Genomic DNA, 17,327 nt, shown 5'->3' with positions numbered 1-17,327 from the left:
CCCTGGGACAATTCATGATTATCTAAAGCGATGACGCAGGGTGTGCAGGTTCCACATGCATGATGGTGCATGATACATGTCTCTTATTTACAGTTCTCTCATTTGTCTGAGATGAAGATGTCCCACATGCTTGACTATGCAACCACGGAACATGGCCTTGAATGTCTGAGCATATCCATACTCTGTTTCCCCACAGCTCTGCAGACATACTGAACCACAGGAACTGGGGCCAGACCTTGCTATATAGATTCCTCTATGTGTATGGGAGGTGGGCCCTTGGCCATGTTGGTATAGGAGTCTAGTCCCAAGTCTTCTACTTCCCGATCCCTGGCCCACAGGATCGGATGCAAAGGAAAGCATGCATGGGCTTATTCAACAAATGCCTGTAGGTCACGCACTATGCTCCAGGCCTACGTCCTACACATAAGGACATGGCAGTGGGTAGGATAAACAGAATCAACCCAGACATGGCAGGCACAACTTTCATCTCAGCACTCTGGGAAGTTGAAGTTGAAGGATCACAAGTTTGAGCCAAGCCTGGGCATAGTAGCAAAAACCTATCTCAAAATTTAAAAAAGGGAGAGGACACAGCCCAGTGTGAAAGCCCTGGGTTCAATCTTCAGTACAGAAAAAAGGTAAAGCCCCTGCTTATTCTAATTCTAAACAAAAGAAAATAGGTGATAGCGTCTTGACAACTTAACAAATAAGATAAACTCAAATAATAAGTGTTCGGATGCCGATTGGACATAGTAACAGTGACCAGGGAGAATTTTTTTTTTTATTGTGTCCCCAGGAAAAACCTGTCTAGGAGGCAACATTTGAATCACATTAGGGCAGAGGATGTCACGGAGTGGTCTGCCATAAAAATTGATTCGTTACAAGGGTGAGGTGGGCAGATGGCGTCCCCTGGAGCCTGAGCAGCAGCACACAGACATCAAAGACAATGGCCAAGAATAAAGTAAGAAGGCAAAAGTCCAAAAATGTATTTTACATAGCCAGCCAAAAAAAGACTTTAAGTCCAAAAACAAAGCAAAACCAGTTACCACTAATCTGAAGATAAACACTGTGAATGATGAAAAAGTGTGCAGAATAAATAATGCTTTTGTAAGCATTCAGAAGGAACATGCACTCTTCTCAAAAAGGCTAACTCTTGACCCTTGGCAGAAGGAGCTGATTAATCAACCACATCATGAAAATGAACCAGTTAATGTTGATGAAGCTACAAGTTTGATGGCTCAATTGTAATATGGTGGAGACATGTATCAAATTTTTAAAAACTCAGTAAAATAAGTATGTGATACCAAAAAAGGGGGGTGAGATGGTCAGGAGGCAAGGCAATTCGGAGGTTAGTTATGTAGTTAGACAGTTGCATGGCTGGGTTGCTGGGTGGTTGGCTGCCTGGCTGGGTGTAAACCCCAGTCATTGAAGTGCCAGGTATGGAAGTTCTTCCCAGTGTGAAAGTTCTTTCTACTACTTAATCCAAGCATTCACTTTGTTCTCTTGCTGTCTGCTGTGTTGGGGCAAGTGGTAAGTCTTTCCATGTCTGCTGACTCCGAGTCTCTGGGGCAGTATTGAATGGATGGAAATGGCTGGTGCACTGGGTCTCCCAGCAGCACCTGGAGAGCAGCCACAGTTCAGGCTCCTTCCCTGGGATTCTTGGCTCGTGTCCAGGAAGATGAGAAGCCAGCATCTCCATTGGCTAACGCTAAGGCTAAGGCTAAGGCTGGTCACAGGGCGAGTGAGCCTCAACAGAGTGGCTCCGGACCTTCTTCTAAGTCCCTCAAAAGGACATCTGTCCCCTGGCTCAGTGTGACTCTGGAGCACCTGTGTTCTCTGTTCAACACAGCTTGGACTCATTTTCTTCCCTTTCCTGTACACAGAAGCAGGCCCTTGTTGGCCATCAGTCTTTTCTTTCTCTGCTATTCCTGTTCTCCAGCCCTGTTCCAAGGGCCAAGAGGGTGCTTTCTGCCAAGTAGAGAAAAATTCTAGGCTATGACCATCTTGAGTTCCAAGGACATTTTGTGTGATGTAAGGGTGGAAACTTAAGCCCTTTCTTAGAGCGGTACAAAGAGAGACGGAGAAACAAGGCCCGTGCTTCAACCCTGCAGACAATGCTGGCTCTCTACCAGCTCCTCTCCTGTCCATATCACATCGGGGCACAGAATTGTGTTAGGAATGAGGACAGGGAGACAAAGCCCTCTCATGACTATGGTGGAAGCTGAAACTCCCTGCTGGGGCTGCAGATGGAGGCCAGGGAAGTGGTAAGGGGAGGGAAGATGGAGCGGGCCCTGGCCATGGCAGCTCTCACAAAGCCCCTCCACTGGCTCCTCTCTAGCCTGATGGACAGGGACGCAGCTATTGTCAGGGCAAAGGCTGCATGAAGCGTGGCTCTGGGGTAGCTGGGGGATATGAGGCCTATCTTAGGGAGAGAAATTGAGTCTGAAAAAATGAAGCTGGACAATGGATAGGATGAACTTAACTGTCAAATGTGGCAAAGGATGAAAGAAAGCACAATGTAAAAGGGGAAAGGAATGATGGGAGGGGAAAAGGCCAGGGAGAAGGCCCAGGAGGAGAGAGAGGAGGAAGAGGCAGAGGAGGAAGAGGAGGGGAATAAACAGAGAAAAGCAAGAGGAATAAGAGAAGAAAGTCAAGGTCCCACCTGACCTGGTGTGGGACAGAGACCTGGACATGGGCAGCTGTGAAGTTCTGTCCAGAAGTCTTCATGTGCCTCAGGCGGCCTCAGGCTGGAGACAAAGAGGAGATTGGGCTGAGTGGACCTGCAGCTCCATGCTAACCCTGTCCCTGTGTCTCACAGGCTGGCTAAACCTCCTAGTCTTGCCACGCCCTGTGTTTGAAGGAGACAATCTGACTGCAGTGCTGGGCAAAGGAATGCGTAATGCTGTCCGAGATGAAGTTTTACAAAGAAGAATTCCCTGGTTTCTCTAAACTCAACCAGCCTCTGTACATTAAGGCAATCACACTGAAGAGCAGCGGGCAGCACCCCTGCACTGGGGTGGTGATATTTCTCAGATACCGCTTCCTCCAAATGTCAGCAGTTAGCAAGGTGAGACACCAGCTCCGAGGGGTTGGCGGCAGTAGGTGCTTCTCAGAGTCCAGTCTCTAGCAGCTAGTAGCTCCCTGGGCAGAACCCCTCTTTTTGGCATATAGGGACCTAAGAGATCCCTGACATTGTCCAAATGGCCCCTCACCCCTCAGGGACACATCTGGAGCCGGAGAAGAACAGAAAAGATACTGGGACAGCCCAGCCATGCTCCCTTCCCTTCTGAGGACCAGGTATCCACCAAGAGCCTATCTGGCTCTGACTCCCAGAACTCCTGAGACTCTGGTCTGTGGGGGTGCCCATGCAGGGTCAGGGGGTGACACGCTCTCCCATATGGGTCATGGAGCTGCAGCCTGAGCTGTACTAGAGTTCGGTCCTCAGCCTCCTGGGTCTCACTGACCAGGGCCCCCCTGCCAAGGCAGTAATGTTTCCGCAGAGCTGTTCCAACCTCCTGTGCTGAGCACAGACCCCTCTCCAGAGCCTCATGAAGGGGGCTTGTTGAGCCTGAGATGTCAGACAAAGCTGCACCCTCAGAAGTTAACCTCAAGGCTCTTCGCCATCTACAAGGATGGCCACACCATGCAGAACACAGACGACCACGCAGAATTGTGCATTCCAGGAGTCAAAAAGGGAGATTCTGGAGTTTACTGGTAAAAAGTAGCCCTTGCGGGTGGCCAAGTTCAGAAACAGAGCCTCTCTCTACAAATCAGCATGCAGGGTAAGCAAGAGAAGGACACGGGACCATCTAGAGGCCCAGACAACAGGACCTTGGGAGTGGGGCAGGATCTCTAGAGCCTGGATGGTCAGGCTGACCCTCCTGTCCCACACGCCATCCCAGCTCCTGTGTCCTGTCCTATACTCACTCTGTCCTCCATGGTGGAGCTGTCTCCTCCTTCCTCCCAGTGAAGTCAGAGCAAGATGCTGGAAGCCACTCCTGTGAGGCCAAGAACAGCATTTCCAGAGAGAAGAATGAGTCCAAGAAGCTTTCCCTGGATGGTGCGTCTTATCCCTGAACCAGGCTCTGAGCCCTGAAAGCTGGCAGCGGTCAGATTTCACGCTCCTAGGGCCTCCCGCCACGCCCAGCCAGTGGCAGCCCATGGCAGGCTCTGCACAACAAAGCATGCTTCGTGCACTGAACCCAGAAGGGAGTGCCATGGTGCATGGTACATGGAGGTCCACGGTATTGTCAGGTCATGCTGCCATCTTCTGAGCTATCTTTCATTGCTACCTCAAGGCTCCTGCAGGCCACATGGCTCTCCTAAAGCCACCATTCTGCCTTTCTGAGCCAACAGGTAGTGCACATCTGTGCCTCATGCTCAGTGCTTGAGGTCACTCCCCCCACCTTCTCCCCCAGGTTCGAAAGCCTTGTCCACCCCCTCCAACAGCAACTGGCTGGCAGCTGGGTCACTTGGGAGCCTGCCGGGTGTGATGACCATTGCTGCTGCACTTCTGGCGTAGTGCAGACCCTGGAGAAAAGCTGCTTAGTAGCTCCTTTTGGCTTTCTTGGCTGCTGAGTCCCTACAGCAGGCACTGCCCAGCCCTGGAGAAGCCAGAGCCCAGCAGGATCAGCCACTGTTCTCTAGAGGGTTGAGTGGGAGGACTGACTTCTCTTTACATGTCACACACAGAGAAGGCTGCTTGCAGCCTCCAAAACATGCATGCGCAGACACACACTACCTTAATGGTCACAGTCACACATTGGGGCACATAATAGCACTAATGCATATCCAGGTGTGAATAGAAGCATAAACCAAAGAATTCCTGCAAACCAAAGCCGTTATATATGGGTGGCCTTCATGTTGAAAAGATGATCCATTGCTTGAATGTGACTGAAAATCCAAGACCAACTCCAACTCTGTCATATTAGGAGAGCTCTGGTTCATTAAACAGAGAGAAAAAAATGAGAGAACACACACATACACACACACACCTTCTATATCACAGAGGAATTGTGATCAGAAAGGACCAAGTGATAGCCTGGTCCCAGCCTTGCAACTTTCTAGGTCCATAGTGTTGGGCCAACTCACTGTTAAGATTCACTAAAGCACCTCTGTCTCTGTCTCTGTCTCTATCTCTCTCTGTCTCTCTCTGTCTCTGTCTGTCTCTCTGTCTCTCTGTCTCTCTCTGTCTCTCTCTCCCTCTCCCTCTTCCTCTCCCTATCCCTCTCCATCTCCTTCTTTCTCTCCCTTTCTCTCTCTCTCTCTCTCTCTCTCTCTCTCTCTCTCTCTCTCTCTCTCTCTGTTTCTAAGGGTTGGAGTGACTAAGAGACCACATATCCAATACCTAAGTTATTTGATCACTACACAGTGCATAGTCCACAAAATGTTCATTCTAGTCCAAGCAGACAATCTCAGCAGCTTCCCCAACCTGCCCTTTCTTTAGCTGCTCATTTCTGATTCCTCTAAATTCAATGAAAATGAAAAGATTGGTCACAATGCTGGCATAGAGGATTCTACACAGAAGTGATGAAAACAACCAGACCAATGGACTTTCTAGGTGACCTACGTGATTTTTACATCCCAGGTACTCCCTTTCCTGTCTCCTTCATGACAAGTAAATATGAGTGCTAGTTTGAAAGCAATCATGGTGAGTGGATTCCTGTGTATTCTACCTCCAAGCCTCATTCACTTTTGACCACATTTAAAGGAATGGCTACCAGTGCCAAAGCCATCGAGTGCCACTTTATTCCTAGGACTTTTAATCTCCCTACTGCAGGAACAGTATTATTTCCTGCGTGTCTCGTGCACAAGTGATTGCTCCCCAGGCCTCCAAAGTTAGAGTCACCTATTCAAGTTTGCAGCCTCCTCTGTTAAGAAATTTTTGATGAGCTTTCAGAACTGAGTCAACTCACTCATCCAGAAAGAGCTCCCAGCCACCATCCGCAGTATTGTTCCCTGAACACCTACCAGGGCATCTGAGAGGCCCTCTCCCCAGCCCCAGGCACAGGTCCTGCCTCACCTGGAGGACTAGCCCCTCCTTCTGCTTCCTATCTCCCTCTTTCATTTACCAATCCTCATACATCCAACTTCCCATCATTCGCTTCCCGGTAGGCTGAAGTCTGGATTTCATGCAAGATACACTTGCTTGGTGACATCTCTGTAAGGTAAGAGAAGGGTAGAGGCAAGTCTTGAGCTAAGTAGGACAACAGCGGGGAGAGGAGACCACAAACTGAAGGCCTGCGAGTCCCACCATCGCTGTCTAAGTAATAAAACCCCTCCAGTGGCCCAGCAGCACAGTCGCTTCTGACCACCTACCACCAGGTCAGAACATTAAGGGCAGGGCAGCACGCACAGCCACCTCCCTCCCCAGCCCTGACGAACAAATGCAGGGACAGCCACCAGTGAATGATCCACAAGAAGACACCCGATACAAGGAACCAAATAGCATCTCTTTCCATACAGATGCTGTACCACCAGTACCAACCCTGGAGTGGTACGGCTTTGTTTTAGTAGGGAATCTATTTACTATGCAAATAAGACCCCTGGTGGTGGCCCAAGTATCTCAGGTTCTCAGAAACACAAACTCTTCTTCTGAATGTCACTCAGAAATCCACTCTCAGAGGGCGTCCAAATAGCTCAGTGGGTTAAAGCACCTGCTTAGAAAGACTCAGTGGCCAGTTGGATCCCTGGTGTGCAGTGCCGGCACTGCCCCTGGGGCATGCTGAGATGGCAATTGAGACTGGGCATGGTGGAGCCCCATCTGTAATCCCAGCTTTTGGGAGGCTGAACACAGGCAGATCACGAGTCTGATCTATGTAGTGAGCCCCTGTAGACCCTTACTAAAATACAAAGAAAAAGAAAGAATAAAGAAAACTACTCTCAGTCAGAATTCCAAAGCTACACCACAAAAAGAGCCAGATGAGCAGTTTTATTTCTCACCTCAGTTCTGGAAGACTCTTAACTGTTTCCAGAGAGTGTATCCATTCCTCAACGAACAGAAAAATGCCGCCACCAAGATTTGTGAGGGCTCAAATGTCTCTAAAGGCGATTTCCAAGGCAGTTTGACCAATGATAGTGTCCCTGGAACCATGATCGTGCAAGGGATGCACGTTGAAATATCTCTCTACCTCCAGGTATGCGTTCTGGGGTGTTTGCTTTGAAGAATTCAATTCATGATTTGTCACAGTTCCCATAAAACAAAGTCCCATTGAATTCACAGAACTGTTCCCTGGACGCAGACTCGGAAGCGCAGTCCCAACAAATGAACATGGGGCATGTCTGATAATCAGGTGCCTGTCTGGGACTCTGAGAATGACCTTTCTGTTTTCCAGGAGGGGCCTCTTCCTCAGATCCTCCTTGGTGATTCTGACACCGTATGAGCTGATGACTGTTTCTCAGGCACCAGCCATGACCCAAGTGCTCTGAAGTGCGTGTGTGACACAGTTCCTATCTCAGGAGCTTCCCGTTCTAGAAGCATCTGCTACTACAGAGGCAGCATGCTAGTGGGAGAAATACAGACCTAAGTTAAGATTCTGTCTCCACCACGGCCCGTGACTCTGGGGGATCCCCTTCTCCCAGTCCTCAATTGTCTCATCTAAGAAAATGGACATTCTAGTATCCACCTGTTCAAAATGATTACAAAGAATATGCGACACTCAAGAATTAGGAAGCAAAGATTTTTTGACATCCAGCTACATCCTGGTCATTGGGTTTAGTGCCCTATAAGAAAATAGACATTTTATTTTGAATTCCAGCCCAAAGTCTAGCATCCAGAGTATGGTCACAGTTACTAACTTTTCTTTCTTCTGAGAATCAGCCCCAATTGTATCTCTGAGTCCTTTCCATGTCTGACCCTACCTCCTTCCTTCTTCTCTGTGATCCTTATGCAGCCATCCTACCTTCCAGGGAGTTTTTCAAAGAAAATATCCCATAAAAATTAACCATGTCCACACCTGTGAATCAACCCTTATCTGTAACAAGCCAGCCTTAGGCCCCTGGCAGCTCCATACCATCCTTCCCATGCCCGCTCTGTCCGCACTGCTCTATGAGGGTGCTCAGTGAATCGTGCTTTTCATCACCTAGCGCCCCCTCCAGCCCAGAACCAGCCCTCAGCTCCAAGTGGAGAGCAGTGCCCAGTGGAGGGCAATGGTAAGGACTTCCAGCAGGACCGTAGCCTTCTATGGAGAGTGGGGAAGGAGGCTCTGAATCTTGAGCCCTGAATCTCCCAAATCAATCATCTGCAGAAGGGTGATGATGATTTCTGAGAAGTCTAAGGAGCACTTGCCGGAGAGCTGGTGCTGGGAGGGGGGCAGGAAAGGGGCCAAAACTCAGGAGAGAAGGTAGGGAGGGTGTGCATCAAGAGTTGGCAAAACAGTCAGACCACTGTCTAGTCTTATAAACAGTTCTACTGGAACACCACCACGCTCATTTGTTTACGGACTGTGTCGCAGCTGTCTCACTCTAGGGTTAAATGGTTATGATAGAGATGGCACAGCCCACAAAGCTTAAAATACTTACCATCTTTCTCATAGAAGAGGTCTGTCAATCGTTTGTTGAGACAGTGCCAGGACCAGGGAAGCTGCTAAGATCTGCTAAGAGAGCCAGGCACCTCCTACCAAGCTGGACATCCCCACATCAGCAAGAGGTCGTCACCACTAGTTATCCCCGAGACAGAGCCTCTGATTGGCTTCCCAGGGCAAGGGTCTTCAGGACACCTGTAGCTTGAGGTGGGAAAGGTGGGCAACTTACGCAGCCCTTCTTTCGGCCAGTACATCACCAGGAAAAGAAAGAAGACAACATTACCTACTCTGTGGTGCAGCCAGTCTCAAAAAGGATCAAGAGTGAGTGGTCTCAGCCCAAACGTGACATCTCTGCTAAGGCGAGGTTCTGGGACTGGAATGAGATTATTACCATTTCCATAATTGTCACCATCTCAGCCAAACACTGCTGTTATCACCAGTGTCGCCATGTTTGTCACTGCCGTTATGACCACCATCTCTGCATCCACTACCATCGCCAGTGACACCACCACCACGAGTCCATGGCCATCACCACCACCCTGGCCATCATCACTAGTGCCATCATGACCCGCCACTTCCTCCTTTGCTGCCACCACGGCCACCACCCCATGGCCTGCAACCTCACACCATCACGGCAACCACTGCTCCTCCTCAGTACCACAGGCACCACCGCCACTAATCTGACCACACAACCACCATTCTCAATATGATCACTGCCACCACTGTCATGCGGACAACTGCAGGAACCTTTGCCCTTTGCTGGCTACTGTGGAGAAACAAAAGAAAGAGAAGAAAAAAATGATACAGTTTGCCACCACCCCAGAGCCTAAGATGAGACAGGATAGTCCCAGCCAGAAGAAGGAGTTTTAAAAACTGGGAATTCAAGCTGCAGTTAGCAACCTCAGATAACAGAGACAGGAGAAAGGCTGCTCCTGCCTCTAACTGGGAAAACAGCAGGGTGATGTTGTGGGATGTGTGGCTTTTTGAGTTGTCCAAACTGAGTTCCCCTCCTGACCCTGTACCTACTTCCCATGTGACCTGGCAAGTCATGAAGCCTCTGTGGCTCTAGTCTATTAAGTGGGTGTAGCATCCAAGACTACTGTAAGACTACTGTAAGTTGCTGGAAACAGAACCTGCATTCTTAGTGTGTGTTTAAAAATCATCTAGCATGTGGTAAAGGTTCAAAAACAGCGAGTATTTTTTTAAGGACTCATCTGCTTTGACAGGTAAGTACTTGAGCTATAAAAATGGTTTGAATAGGTCTGGGGTCTCTGCCCCTCCCCACAAAGGGCACAGAGGCAGTAAACAGCCAAAGAGGCTCTTGACTTAGTGTTTCAAGACCTGGCTGGCTATTTCCCAAGGCTTTGCCCAGGCAAATTGACAGTAGACACAGTTCCTCCCTGGGAAGAGTCCAAGCTGCATAGTGAGACCCTGTACCAAATACATTTTATTTAAAAAAAGAAAGAGAGGAGACTTGCCTTGATCCCCCATTTGTAGCGGGCACCAGAAAATTCCATTACCCTGTACTTATTTTGAAAAACTACAGGACGTGGATGGATACAGTGAAAACATGCTATAAGCATATATGCAAATACTACATAGCAACCCAACATTTTATTAAAAGGCACTAAGTGAAACACATTTTTAAAGTACATATATGAGAAATAAACAGCTGCATGTTGCAAAATCTACTTCGTTAATGGAAATGTGTTAATTTGTCCTATATGGTTCGTCAGTATCAGTCATTCCTCATGCCTGACTACTCAGTTTGGTTTATTCAGGGGTCTGCACCCCTGATGCCTGAAGGTTGAGCTCCACCAGCCTGAGTTCAGAGACTCCGGCCCAGGAATCAGAGAGAATGTAACAGGGCCCACCTTGCTTCTTAGGGGGCCACACACAGTCCCACACTGCAGTTCTGCCTGCCCTGAGCAGGCAGTGTGGAGGCCGTGGGGTGCTTATTAGAAATTCTGCACTTGGACCAACCCCAGACTCGCTGAATCAGAATCTGCAGCCCAGCAGGCCCTGTGGGTGACTCAAATGCACATGACACGTTTTAAAAGTGTTCTCTACCTACAAAGTAGAACGTCAAAGGGCACCTGTCTGCGCACCTGCGAGCCTGAGCCTCTGCTCTGGATGAAGGTGTGCATGAGAATTAATAAGACAGTCCACACCAGGGCCAGGGGTCTTTTGTTTTTCACTTGTATTCCCCCACCCCAACCCTTCCCCGCCCCCGTCTTCCTCCCCCTCTCCCTTCCCTCTCACCAGTCCAGCCCACGCTGAGAATACTCCAGGGTGCCCTCCCTTTTCCAGCCATCAGAGGCACTGCCGCACGCTGGGACTGAGGTGCACAGGCAGAGCCTCTCGCAGCCCAAGGGCCTGGGGGTCAGCTGGCTGCACCGCAGAACCCAAGCCCAGCCACACCCGCCTCAGCAGTCACCGCTTATAAAGAGCAGCAGCCCAACAAGTCAGCTCACGCAAGCAGACACTGATGGTGGGGGCTGGGCGGAGCCGGCCTTCCCGCTGACTAGGAGACCACAGGCCACCTCCTGGGTGGGTGCTGGGCACCCCTTGCCCCCTGCTTGCCCCTCTACCAGTGACACTTAGCACTGGCCTGGTGCCAGGCTGTGATTTACTAGTCGGTGACAAGATAAGTGGGAAAATGACAGCAAGAATTTAGAAACTTGTACAGTAATCTGGTTTGTTTAATATAATCATCAAAAATTAGGACTTGCATTCTTGTATGTCTGTCTTACTTTTTTCCTAGTAATTTGCTTGTATTGTATTCTATAAAGGTACAGGTCCGCGATGGATTGGAAAGAAAAAAAGAAAAACAGGTCCTTCGGCAGAGATGGATGAGACGCCCTTCCACACCCCCTCCCGCACACCCCCCATGCCCACACCCTCTCTCACAGTACGGCCCCCTGGCTGCTCAGAATCCTTCCCCGCCCCCAGCGAAAATGTAGCTGCATATTTCCCCCTTGTTCAGAAAAGAATAAGCCATAATTTTTCACAATGAGCCTTTACTAAAATAATTGAAGAGAAAGAAAAAGCCCCAACAGTACATACAGTAGAACTTTTGGAGGAGACCCAGGCTCTCCCAGCCATCCTCCCTGGTTTGCTGTCAGGACACTAGCTCCCCTCCCCCAGCCCCGTTGTCTGCCTGTTCCTGCCCTCGCAGGATGCGGGGGTGCCAGGTCCCCAGGGCCATCTCCCAGGAGAATTGGGCACTCGCAGTTCTCTAGAGATAGACCTTGGGGACGCTGAGGAAGCACCCCCTAGGAACCAGAGGCCGCCTGCCACAGGCCCTTGTTAGAGGAGCCACAGGACTATCCACCAGCAGCCTCCACTTAGTCTCAGGGCCCTGCTCTGTGACACATTTTTTTTCGTCAAAGTCAGAGCTCAGCGCAAATACTTAGCCAGCAAGGGGAGTTGCTGCACTTATTCTAGGGACCTGGCCTCTAGAGGGTCACATTAACTAAAGCTCATAATGATAACAGCAACCAGCTCAGGGTCTGGGTTGGCGGTGGAGTGGCAGCCCGGAGCCGCCCTGAGAGAGAAGCCCACCTCTGGGATCGGGGGCTCAGGGCCGCCCCCTGGTGGCCTTCTCGAGGAGTTACGGACTCCCACTTACACGGTGGTCTGATCCGTTCAACGACTTCATCTCAAGATATGATTGGACACTCAGTCCTTGTTGGTGTGCGGCTATACAATGTAGATCTAAGCTAAAAATAGAACGTAGTCCTCCCTTCCCTGGAACAAGAGGGCTGCACGTGTTAGATTTCTTTCAGTTCCAGGTGTGTTTATTTATATTTGGCTAGGAAAAACAAGTCTGTATTTTTATTTAAATGAGCATCCCCCAAACAGCTGTGAGTGAACATCCCCTAAACAGCTCTGTGTCCGTCCCTTTTGTACAAACTTCGAGGACACTGGCTAAAGACTGTCTATGCAGTGTGGGGAAGACCCAGCGTTTTCATCTGAAATGGAGATGCTGTGTTCACCCCCAAATGCTGGCATTTCCCCCTGCATTGTAGGAAGCAGCTGCAGCTGCCAGGACCTGGAACCAGGACGAGTGATCCTCAGCAGCAGACCTTGCGTGCTGCTCAGAGGATTTCTCTCAGACTTTGAAAACACAGCTGACGTTCTCCTTGTGTGTGGAATTCTTTCCATGTGGGGCACAAATCAATAGTGATTTTTCCTTTTATCATCAGTACATGGTCACTGCCTTCATTGGCATTGAGCTCCTGACCTCATAGAGCTTAAACATGCTTGAAGCTCTATCAGTGTTTGTTGGGGGCATTCGCGTGCACAAGGTGGGAACCCCGTCTAGCGTACATTTGGTGAATGAGTGACTGCGTGAAAGAGCTCCTAGCCTGCCCCTCTCTGCTTCAATAAAGCACAACTGTGGCTTGGTTTCTTTTTAAGCTGCTTTTCTTTAAGTTTCAGGGAAGCTGTGTCTTGCCTCAAAGGCAGAGGGAACCCCTCCCACCGCTCCCCTGCCGGTATTCCAGCCCACTCGCTCTTCTCTCTCTTTGGTTTCTCCCTCTCCAGCTGTGTTGTACTTCGTGAGTGATTCCATTCCTTCTGCCTGCTTCCAGCAGGGCCAGGCCAGGGAAGAGAAGAGAGACATTTTAGGCAGAAACTGAGAAAGGAAATGAGGCTCAAGGTGGTGCCAGCGCAGCTCAGGGGAGGTAAGGGACCTCCACTTCACACCTATGGAAACTGAGTGACCCTGACTGTTTCTAAAGCATAACAGAGGCAGAGCTCCCTTCCAGAACATTCTGCCTCAAACCCAGCCTTCCTGACATTACATAGTTCCCTGAGCTGGTGACATGGAAATGAGACAGGACATTTGCCCCGGGAACTAGGGACATGGTGTCTGCTGATAGATGAAGGCTGGGACTTACCATGGGGTTAAAAAAATCAAACCTCAACAGATATGGCTAATGATCTGATTGGCTTTTATTAACAATTCATTAACAAGGGGCAGCGACTCACCTAAAGGTTTAGTAAAGGCTTGCCCCCAAGATGGACAGGGGGACTGGACTCTACAGGCAGAAAGGGCTGAAGAAAGTACAACAACCAAAAGCATAGTGTTTTTCTCCTACTGGGGTTAAAGCTGATGAGACACACTTGGGCTCAGGTGAATGGCTGCCCTTCCGGCTGGCCACTGTGGGCTTCTCGCTTTGTCTGGAGCCTGGCCTGGTTGGTAGTGGCACTGGCAGGGCTCACTCCATTCTTTTTCAGTTGGTAGGGCCCGTGCAGGAAGACCTCAGTCCAAAACAACAACCTCCTGTAAATTCCACTGAGCCTGTTCCCTTCAGCCCCCATCCCACAGATCTCCTCAGGATAGCACCCAAATGCCTACCCACTCCCCAGAACACCCTTATCCTCTCCCAGCATCCTTGGTTCCCCAAAACTCTACAGAATGTGTCTCTCATTGACTGTGGCAGTTCCATCTTGACCTTCTGTCCTGCCCAGCTGCCCCCTCTCCCACCTCCTCAAGCACCCCACCTTCTCTTCCTTCCCCGCCTGAAGAGTGGCCCATTTCTACCCTCCAGCACAGGACGCAGAAGTCACAGCTTGGCCATCACACCCTCAGCCAAATTCCACCCAGCCTGAACCTGCACCAGCAGCTCAGGGTTAATAACTCAGTCAGACGGCCAAGGGCTTGGCCGTGCTTAACTCTTGTTCCACCATTTTCCCGCAGCCCGCCCTGGAGGTGGGCTAATGGAGAGGCGCAGGCTGCTCCACATGGAAGAGGGAGCTCCTAGCCACCTCACGCACAGACTCCGCCTGACTCCACTCTGGCTGCCCAGAAAGGCCCCAGGGAGGTGGGGTAGCAGCACCGCTGCCAGCTGCTCTCTTAATTAAGGAATGCGGGAGTGGCCCCTTTGAACTCACCAGCTAATTTACTCCAGCGCACTCCCCCCTGTGGCTGGGTAATTAATGTGGTGTGAACCTGTGATTAGCAGTGGTGGGGAGAACCTGCCTGCCAGGCTTAACCCTTCAGCAGCACCTGAGAGGCAGCATCCGCTCCAGTTTCTCCAGCTGTCGCACCACCAGCCCCAAGGGTTTCCTTTTGGGGAGGTGGGATACTTTCCTTTTGGGAAGGTGGGGTACTTTCCAGTCTTCACACAACCTCCTCTTCCACTCCTCAGCTCCTGCAAAATCCCACCGCACCCCCCCCAACCAAGAGGGTTTGGAGAAGGGGTGGAGGGAGTGTTTGAGGACCACTCTGGACAACTAATTCTGCTAAGAGGGGCAAGGAGTGCCTGCTTCACCTCCGAAGGCACTCAGGATCTGGGCGCCGTGCTGCCCTCACTCCTGCACCCCTCAGCCCACCCCGTCCCAGTTGTGATACCCCAGAATCATTCCATCTACTCAGACCACTGGTGCTTGGAGGGTGTGACGGGTCTCTGCCCTCTGCCTCCCAGGGCACCCTGGGCACACTCCAGCATTGTTCTTGCCACATCGGTTGTAATTATTGGGTTCCTTATTCCCTCTCTTCCTCTAAACTTCCAACTCCTTAAGGGCAGGGGCTAAGCCTTTCATCTCTGTGTCCCCACAACCTGGCAACTAAGTAGATGCTCAATAAATGCCTGATGAATGAATGACAGAATTGACAATAGAGTCATAAATTACTCCCCTCCCTTGCCCTTTCTAACCGAGGCAGCTCCACGCGCTGCCAGGACTCCTGCTCTGTCCTTTTGTCTTAACTACAGATATTTCCCTCCTAGCTTAGGCCCCATCACAGTAGCCCTTCCCCAGGCTTCCCACCTTCTCTTCCTCTTCCTCCCTGTCCTGCACTGTTCTCACACCAGTAGGAAGTTGTCCCAGCTCAAAATGCGCAGGCCTCCTCGCTCTGAGCAATGTTCCTTGGAGTGTTCCCTGGACCCACTAGCTGCGCAGGCAGAATATGAGTGAGAAATGGATTCCTAGGGCTCCAGCTACAGAATTCCTGAGAACCTATTCATGCAAAGAGCCTGAGCCCCTGCTCTCCAGATTAATTTAACCCAGGACTTATGCATAAAGTTTGCATAACCTGATCCCAGTCTTCCCACTAGCCTTCCACTTCAGCCCTAAGGATTTCCTTCCTGCTATCCCTCTTTGTCCTGGAACCTACACCTTATTTCCCCTGCTGGAGGTTCTGAGCAGCCCCCTTTGCCCTCATGCCCAGGATGTACCCAACCGTGGTCTTCTCCTTTTGCTCTTCCATCTTTAGGATGTAGCTGAAATTCCACCCCCAACTCAGCTCCCCAGCTGATGACTTTTCTCCAGCCCCTCCCCAGGCACTACCTGTGGCCCACTGGTGCTGAGCAGGCCTGCAGATGGCAGATCTTCACCCTCCCTAGCACATCCTCTCTACATTTCAGCTGAGAGTATGTAGAGCCAAGGACTCCATGCCACATCGTATCTGCCTAGTTCCCCCTTCAGCCCCAAGTCTGGGCCAGTTTGAGTGACAGGTCAGGAGCTACACAGGACCAGACACAAGGAGCCACACTGGGACCATCAGAAATATTCCTCACGGACAACATCTTATTTTAGTTTTTTTCTGTATTTAGTACAGGGTCTACAGGATCTCACTGCATAGATCAGACTCATAGTGTTCCTCCTGTTTTCAGCCTCCCAAGCATTGAGATTACAGGTGTGCGCCACCACACCCAGTCTCAATCACCATCTCAGTGCACCCCACAGGCAGGGCCGGCATGGCATGCCAGAGTTTGAACCCCAGCCACTGTGCTCTGCCTAAGCAGGCACTTTAGTCCACTGAGCTATCAGGCCGGCCCTGGGCCAACATCTTGAAAAGCCTTCCCTGATATAAGAAAACAAGTAACCGGAAGCAAGAACAAAAACAGGCCAACTGCATTTGACCTCACTCTGGCTTTGACTTTCTCCATCTTTCCAAGGGCTGCAAAGAAAGCCTTCCTAAGAATGGTGGAACCTACACAAAGCAAACTGAGGAACCATGTCTAGAATTCATTCACTTGCATCTCAGATATTCAAGAACTATCTCTATAGTACTGAGCCCTCGGATGAATGCAAGGCCTTGAGAGCTACACAGCCTGGTGCCAGCCATACACTGACGGAGCTAAGGGCAAGGTAGGCAGCACATGGGCATGGACTGGAAGTTCTCACTCTACCTGTGGTCAGCCCATGGTCAGCAAGCAATCTGAAGGCTAGCATGGGGCACCCCAGTGCTGTGTGTGGTCTGTAAGGACAACTGAGGCAGCATGCCTCGTAGGGGAAGAAGTATAACGAGTGTGTGAAAATGGATGGTTCTGGAAAGAGCTGTTGTGACCAGGATGCCAAGGAGCTGAGTGGAGGCAAGAAACCAGCTGTGAAAAGCAGAACATTGCATGCTAAGCCAGGAAAGCAGAAGACGCTTGCATGCAAAGCCAAGAGTTCTGTCTCCATCCTGAGAGTAGCAGGAGGCCATGGAAGAAATTTAAGTGGAGAAGTAACTGATCGGGAGCTGCAGCTTTCAGGGATCTCTGTGACCACGATGGAGCGCAGAGATAGCCAAGGCAGGGTCAGGCGCAGGCAGGCCCTGTGGCAGGCAGCTAGGAGCATGTGGGCTTGTGTGCATGCACTTGTCACCATGCATTAGACAACCATGAGCACAGGAAAGAGGATGACTTACAAGAATCTGTTCCTGAAAGCCCAACCAGGCCTGCAGCCAACTTCCACTTTACTTGGGAGGTTTTCACTTTCGGGGCATCTCATTCTGAGTCAAGATTCCTCCTCCTTCTAAACATGGGACTTTCCAGAAGGACCACAGCTCCTTCCTCACATCCTGTGGGTCTGGGA

The 17,327-nt window shown here is 50.4% G+C and overlaps 1 protein-coding gene and 1 pseudogene across 1 annotated transcript; both read left to right on the top strand.

Annotated features, from left to right (window-relative positions):
- Positions 1-943: 943 nt before the first annotated feature.
- Positions 944-1,245, top strand: LOC101565941 (annotated as a pseudogene).
- Positions 1,246-2,896: 1,651 nt separating this feature from the next.
- Fcrl6 (Fc receptor like 6) lies at positions 2,897-4,546 on the top strand. The gene is given in 5 exon segments (XM_023699798.1): positions 2,897-3,095; positions 3,498-3,779; positions 3,856-3,919; positions 3,921-4,057; positions 4,416-4,546. Coding segments are annotated over 5 exon segments (813 nt in total).
- The last annotated feature ends 12,781 nt before the right edge of the window (positions 4,547-17,327 follow it).

This window comes from Octodon degus, unplaced genomic scaffold (genome assembly GCF_000260255.1).
Source record: "Octodon degus isolate 3935 unplaced genomic scaffold, OctDeg1.0 scaffold00116, whole genome shotgun sequence".
Taxonomy (NCBI): Eukaryota; Metazoa; Chordata; class Mammalia; order Rodentia; family Octodontidae; genus Octodon; species Octodon degus.
This window is presented reverse-complemented; position numbering and strand designations above follow the sequence as displayed.